We start from the raw sequence: 7908 nt of genomic DNA on the forward strand, positions 1-7908 counted from the left end.
ACCCTCAGTCTGGATCCATCTGTCACCTGCTCTGATAACATCCTGGCTTCTTCACAATTATGTGCATATCTGTAATTATCTGCCTTTTCTGCTAGGATGTGGTTCCACAGAACAAAACCATTCTTGTCCCTTTGTTTCCCATGGTAAATTCCTACCTAACAGTTGCCCAGGAATTAATTGATGGTTTTCATTGCCTGCTCCAACAGATAACTCCACTCTGGATGGATGCAGTTTGTCCAGTCTGTTCCACTGACCTTGAGGGCAGTGGTCAAGAACTACCTTTTCCCTAAATGTCAAGCAATCTGGGCTTGGTGAAATAAATTATGGTGTTTCCAGATGACTGAATCATTGCAGTCATTAACATGAGGTTTTGGGGGAGTACTTGGTACCCTGGGAAACACTCATGAAGTAATGTTCCACAGTCATACCCTCCAGAGTCTCACCGCCACATTGCCACAGCAGGACAGACCTAAGGGAAGCTTGCCACACCCTCAGAGCTCACCTTGAGACCACCATCCCCTCGGTGATACTGCCCACCTCCCTACAACAGGTCTCCTAAGACCAGTCCCAATAACTAAGAGGCCAGCAGAGGGAAAGCCATCATGGCATGCATCCCTATTGACCACTGACCCCATAGAAGCCCAAACTTCCTGGTCATCAACTAGCTTTATAAATTCTCTATGACTACCCATACCCCTCCCACACTGGGGCCCCAGTGGGACTCAGTCTGTGACCCAGTGGGACTCAATCTGTCATCAACCACAGTCCTTCTTTGAAAATTTTCCTCATCCTCTCACTCCACCAGAACCCTAAGCCCTTCAAGCCTACCAAAGGAGAAACAGGCATCCATATGTTCAAGAAAGCTGTACCACTACAAAGCCCTAAAGTGCTCATCGAAGGAACAGGATTAGCAAATTGTGGGGTGTCCTCCTATGGAACCTACCAAAGGAGAAACAGGCATCCATATGTTCAAGAAAGCTGTACCACTACGAAGCCCTAAAGTGCTCATCGAAGGAACAGGATTAGCAAATTGTGGGGTGTCCTCCTATGGAAGATTCCGCAGCTGTTACAAAGAATGAGGCAGGTCCATCTGTGCAGACGGATGGCCTCTAAGACACATTGCTGGGTGAGAATAGCAAGTGAAGGAGTAATAGCTATAGTCTGATGCCACTTACATCTGTCTAGATATGCATATGTGTACAAAACTGCACAGGAACGGTCCAGAAAGGTACACATCAATATGATAGCAGCGGTTATGTGGGGGCGGCCCTCCACAGGGTTTCTCTCCCACCCCCTTGCACCTCGGGCCTGAAGGTGGGGTAGCTGTCCCCCTGCTCTTCATCACTCCTTCCTGACAACATTTCTCTCCCAACCCCTCTGAAGGGCCTCAGACCCTATTGCCAGCTCCTCCTCCATGCAGTGGCCGCTGTCACTTATGCACAGGAGATTTTAACACCTGGCTCTCTGAATTTCTCCTTATCAATGCTCCCATCATCATTCTTGGTGACTCCAAAATCAGCATAGACAATCCAGCCACCACCCAAGGAACCTTGACACCTTGACCTCCCATCCTCCAGAGATCCAGCCCTCTGCTGATGGCGCCTCTCACACGGACACCCTGAGACAGCCACAGCCTCCCATACTACTATCACTCCTTCGAAATACAATATGCTCTCTATTTTTTAAAAAAAAAGTTGTAAAACTCCTTCCTTCAAATCTTTAGATACAACTACAGATTTATAGGAAGTACAGAATGCAAAGGAACACACAGTCAGCAAAACCAGACAATAAGAAGCTCTGCAGGACAAGCGACCCAACTTCCTCAACACAAGCAAAAGGAAAACCAAGGAAGAAGGAGGGGAAACCCACAGAATAAAAGGGACTTAAAAGATTTATTAACCAAATTCAGTGTGTGAACTTTACAGGGCTCCTAGTTCAAGAACAAAAATAAACTGTGAAAAAAGATCTGTGGCATGACGAGATTGTTGAAAATGTGAACATCGACTGGACGATGATATGAAGAAAATATTGCTAACATTTTTTAGCTGTGGGAATGATATTGTACTTGTGTTTTTGTAAAGAATCCTTAATTTTTGGAGATTATCTGCTGACATGTTTATGGGAAAAATGATATGATGTCTGGAGTTTGCTTCAGGATAATAAGAAGGGGAAGTGGGTGGGAGACAGAGGAAAAAAACTGGCAACCAATGGTGGGTCTGTCCCACAAGGGTTTGACCACAAGGGTCTGTCCCACTATTCTTTCTCCTTCCGTGAGTGTTTGCAATTCTCCATAACAAGAGTTCAAACACGTTTTAATTCCCTCCTTCACGTGGAGTTCGCAGTTGATCCCTGTCCCAACCTCTTGTCTCCCCACTCAGCTCCTCTGTTCCCTCAATCCCTGTCACGTTCACCAGGCAAAACCCCAACATCAGAGAGTCTTCCACCTACCCCATCAACAGCCTGAAGTAAAACACACCTCTGTTGAGTGCTCTTGCTTCCAGTTCACAGCCACAATCTCAGGGGATCTCAACAAGTCGCTGTCCTGCTCAAACCCTCTGGTCTCTATTACATTTAGGGTAAATCAGGCTCCTGTTCATGGTCTGGCCCAGCCCATCCCTCCAGCCATCTCTCACCACACTGCCTCTCTCCTCTGTGCCAGCCGTGTGGACCTGCCTTCTGTTCTTTGCACTCACCAAATCCATCCAGCCCCAGGGCCTTTGCACGTGACACAAGTCTCCAAACCCAGATCTTTGCATGAAGCATTCCTCCCACATTCCAGTGTTGCCTCCTCAGAGAGGCCTTTTCACATCATTCAGCCACAGAACACCCCTTCCCCTCCTGCCTCCATCTCTGTTCCAGCCCAGCCTTCTTCCTCAGATCCCTGCCTTCCCTATTTGATGTCTCTCTCCCATGAGAATGCATGCTTCTTGAGGGCAGGGGCGATCTGGAAACCACCCCTGCCCTGTCTTCCCAACACTGAGAACTGCACATGTTACATGGCAGGGACTCAATAAATACTTGTCAGATGAACAAAGGAGAGAGCATGATCCCGATTCCCAGTTTTATGTGTGTGTATGTATATGTGTGTGTGTGTGTATTTATGTCTGTGTGTGTATGTATTTGAAAGGCTGGAAGGAAATAACTAAATCCTAACAGTGGTTTTCTCTAAATTGTGGGATTATGAGTGACTCTGTTTTCCTCTCCTTATTCTTTGCAGAATTCTCCAAGTTTTGAATGGTGAACACATTACTATTATAATCGGGAAATGTTTTAAAAGATGATGTGTTTACGCAAGTAATATGTGAATACATTTTTGTTATGAAAATTTGAATAACACATCAAGAGTTAAAAGACCCTCTTGATCATCTGATCACCCCGTCCCCCAAATCCAGTCCCCTCCCACTGATAACCACCATTATCATTTTGATGGGTGCCCTTCCAGATCTTTATCTGCCTGGTTTTATGTGCATATGTACATATACACAGATATGTGGGGGCTTTTGTGGGTTTGGCTTTGGGTTTTTACATAAATGACATCAGACTATAGCTATTACTCTCTCACATGTGTCTTGGAGGCTGTCTGTCTGCACATGTAGACTCATCTGATTCCCTGCAACAGCTGCAGAACATTCCATAGGAGGGATGTGCCATAGTTTGCTTATTCCGCCCCTTAGATGGGCACTTTGGGGCTTTCTAGTCATATAGCCCCCTGAGCACATGGGCACGTGCTCCTCTGTGGTACATCGGGAAGGTGAATTGTTTGGGTACATGTGCTCTAAGTTTTCACAGATGCTGCTCAATTGGCCTCCAAAAGGGACACATGAATTTACACTCCCAGTAATAGTGTTTAAGGCTACCATTTCCACTCTTAATTTTATATCATTTTATATTATCCACTAATATTTCATATTACCTGACATTTCAATTTTAGCTAGTTCAATAAGGAAAAATTATTTCCATTTTCATCTCTCTGTTTCTTAAGGTGTTTGAGAAACTTTTCGTATGTTTATTGGCCACGAGGAACTCTTCTGTGAATTGCCTATTTGTTGCCTCACCCATTTTTTAAAAATGGGGCTGTTTACTCTTTCCTATTGATTTTGGAAATTCTGAATAAATTACAGTAAAACTTATTTTTTTTTTCCTTTTTGTCTTTTTTACTGACCGGTAACGGGATTGCAACCCTCGGTGTGAACTCTTCTGTGAATTGCCTATTTGTTGCCTCACCCATTTTTTAAAAATTGGGCTGTTTACTCTTTCCTATTGATTTTGGAAATTCTGAATAAATTACAGTAAAACTTTTTTTTTTTTCCTTTTTGTCTTTTTTACTGACCGGTAACGGGATTGCAACCCTCGGTGTCGCGCCCGTACCAGGGACCGGCAACGGGATCGCAACCCTCAGTGTTGCGCCCGCACCACACTCAGCCAGTGAGCGGGAACCGGTCTCCACATGGGATCCAAACCCTCGGTGGGAGCGCCACCGCGCTCCCAAGCAGCACACTCTCCAGTGCGCCACCGGGCCGGCCCAGTAAAACTTATTTTAATAAAACCAAAAGAAGGTGTATGTATGTGTGTGTATACATATGTCTACTCGACTTGACTTTGTTACAGATATTCTTAAGGGTACTTTTTAACTTACTGATGAATTTTATAATTTTATGGTGAAACTATGGTATGGTTTGAGACCTGGAAAGGAGGCCTAAATAAAACTGATTTGTGGGGAAAGGAGGGGTGGGACAAACTGTTTAATGGGTGAGGGGTTTTACTTTAGAGAGATGGAAATGTTTTGGAGCTAGGTAGATGTGGTGGTTATGCAACCTAGTGAATGTGCTAAATGCCACTGAATTGTTCACTTTAAAATGGTTAATTTTAGGGCTGGCCCGTGGCTCACTCGGGAGAGTGCGGTGCTGATAACACCAAGGCCCCGGGTTCGGATCCCACATAGGGATGGCCGGTTCGCTCACTGGCTGAGCGTGGTGCTGACAACACCAAGTCAAGGGTTAAGATCCCCTTACCGGTCATCTTTTAAAAAAAAAAATAAATAAATAAATAAATAAATAAAATGGTTAATTTTATATTATATGAACTTCATCTCAATAAAAATTTTTAAAAGGCACTCGATGCTAATGTTAAGGGAAGCTGGAAACTCTATACTATCTTTGCAAGTTTTTCATAAATCTAAAATTATTAGAAAACAAAAAGACTATTATTTTTTTTAAAGCTGGCTTGGGAGGAAGAATAAACAAAAAGGTAGGAGGGTAAAAAAAAAGAGAGAAGAAAGATTTTTTTTTTTAAATGAAAAATTAGAAAAAAAAAGAAAAAAGAATCTTCCTCACATTTTACAGGTGAGGAATTGAAGTCAGGTCCGGAACACACAGGAAGATAGTGGCCTAGTTGGAACTAAAGCCCATGATAGGGCCACTGAGTCACTCTCTGGATGTAGATGCTTGGAGCAAGCCAAGCCGTCAGACAGGAGGAACAGCCGACCCGTGGGACATGGACACTGGCCACAGAGCTCTGGGGAGGGACGACAAGGTCATTGGGACCTGTGTGAGGCACCAGATAGATGCCCAGCTCTACCTTGTGCATCCCGGTTGCTGGGTTCACTTTTCTTTTCCTTTTCTTGCTTCTCAATTTTTGATTTGAGGTGCTCAATCTCCCTGCGCAGGTCAGAGATGACATCCGTGTACTGCGCGATGCGGTAGGAGACGTTCAGCAGGTTGCGCTTGACCTAGCAGAGCGGGACACATGGCCAAGGTCAGACCTAGCAGGAACTGCCCCACAAAGGAAATGTTTGAAAGACGATGTATTTACACCAGTAGTATGCAAACACCTTCTGTTATAAAAATGCAAATCAATTTTATTCTGCCTTTAAGAGGAAGTAAATTCTGACAAATGCTACAACATAGGTGAACCATGAGGACATTATGCTAAGTGAATAAACCAGACACAAAAAGACAAATACTGTATGATTCCACCTATATGAGGTCCCTAGAGTAGTCAAATTCATAGAGACAGAAAGCAGAACGGAGCGTGGTGCTTGCTGGTAACACCAAAGTCAAGGGTTTGGATCTTACTGACCTACTGCCAAAAAAAAAAAAGGAAAGAAAGAAAATAGAATGGTGGCTGCCAGGGTCTGGGGTGGGGGGAATGGGGAGTTCTTGTTTGACAGGTATAGTGTTTCAATTTGGGAAGATGAAAAAGTTCAGAAGATGAATGATAGTGACGGTTGCACAACAATGTAAATGTGCTTCATACCACTGAACTGTGTGTTTAAAAATGCTTAAAATGGTAAATTTTACGTTGCACAGACGAGGAGTCTTCAAAAAGCTCATGGAAAAATTTGAATTATATTTTCATTCCATTTTTCCATGAACTTTATGAAGTACCCTCATATTTTCAAAAACGTTTCAATTATTCCATCAAGAGTTTAAAAAAAACCCTCCCACCTGTAACCACTGGTATCATTTTAATGTGTACCCTTGTAGATATTTTTCTTTTTTTTTTTTTTTTTCCTTTTTGTCTTTTTTTGTGTCCGGCAACGGACCGCAACCCTCAGTGTCGCGCCCATACCAGACCGGGACCGGGACTGGCAACAGGATCGCAACCCTCGGTGTTGCGCCCGCACCTCGCTCAGCCAGTGAGCGGCCGGTCTGTATGTGGGATCCGAACCCTTGGCGGGAGCACCGCTGCATTCCCAAGCGGCGCACTGTAGCAGTGCGCCACCGGGCCGGCCCGTAGATATTTTTCTATGCAGTTTTGTATTTAGAGAGATACGTGAGTGGTTTTCGTGCATTTGGAGAGGAGCTTGGGTTTGGCTGTTTCTGTAAATGGCATCATAGTTCTGTAAATAGCTATTATTCTTTTGCTTGCTTTCTCACCCAACCACGTACCTCAGAGGCCATCTGTCTGCACAAATGGACCCACCACCCTCTCCGTAACAGTGTGGAGTGTTCCATGGGAGGCATGTACCACAGTTTGCTGATCCCATCCCTTCGACAGGCCCTGTGGGGCTTTCTAGTGATACAATCTCCTTGAGCACATGGGTGCCTGTTTCTCTTTGGTAAATTTGGAGGAGGGAAATTTCTGGGTCTCAGGGCATATGCACTGTAAGTTTCCCACCCCATTGCTAAGCTCTGAGCTTGTGTGAGAGCAGAAACCCAACCATTTTCTGAATCTCTGGTGCTTAGTCCAGAACCAGTTTGTTGACAAATGATAATAATAAAATAATTCTTGGGCTGGCCGATTAGCTCAGGTGGTTAGAGTGCAGCCTTGTAACACCACAGTCAAGGGTTTGGATCCCATACTGGCCAGCTGCAAAAAAACAAAAACAAAAATCAAACAAAAAAAATTCCCACCATTTGTTGACCACTTACTACATGCACTTGCACTGTACATAGCAGCTAATGTGCATTATCTCACTAAATTCTCATCCAGCCTTAAGGGACAAATCCTTTAGACTATGCCCAGCAGTGTAATCAGAGCAACACAGCAGTTTTGTGCATGGGCCTTGGAGCAGGCCCTCTGGGCTCCAACACCACCTCTACCATCTTCAGCTGTTGCTTTATCTCTTGCTATACTTCAGCTGTCCAATCTGTTAATTGGGGATAATAATGGGGCCCACCTCCACACAGAGAGCTTACAGTGATACCTAGAGATAGGTCCATGTCCTAAACCTCAGAATCTGTAAGTGGGACCTTATTTGGAAAAAAGGGTCTTTGAAAATGTAATTAAATTAGGGACCTTGAATTGAGATCATCCTGGATTAGGGTAGGCCCTAAATCCAATGCCGTGGGTTCTTAGAAGAGAAGGGAAGAAACCAAGAGAAGAGGGGAAGGCCTTATAAAGACGAGGCAGAGATCGGAGCGATGCAGCTGCAAGCCAAGGAAGGCCTGGAGCCGGCTGAGGCTG

The 7908-nt window shown here is 44.5% G+C and overlaps 1 protein-coding gene across 1 annotated transcript in view; it reads right to left on the reverse strand.

The window, feature by feature from the left end:
• LOC103585716 (kinesin-like protein KIF19) overlaps nucleotides 1-7908 on the reverse strand; it is a 38248-nt gene that overhangs the window by 14716 nt on the left and 15624 nt on the right. The window contains exon 10 of the mRNA XM_008566755.1: nucleotides 5557-5728. Coding sequence (XP_008564977.1) covers nucleotides 5557-5728 — 172 coding nt within the window. The remainder of the gene's footprint in view (nucleotides 1-5556; nucleotides 5729-7908) is intronic.

The sequence above is a fragment of the Galeopterus variegatus genome, unplaced genomic scaffold (genome assembly GCF_000696425.1).
Source record: "Galeopterus variegatus unplaced genomic scaffold, G_variegatus-3.0.2 Scaffold267, whole genome shotgun sequence".
In the NCBI taxonomy this organism is placed as follows: domain Eukaryota; kingdom Metazoa; phylum Chordata; class Mammalia; order Dermoptera; family Cynocephalidae; genus Galeopterus; species Galeopterus variegatus.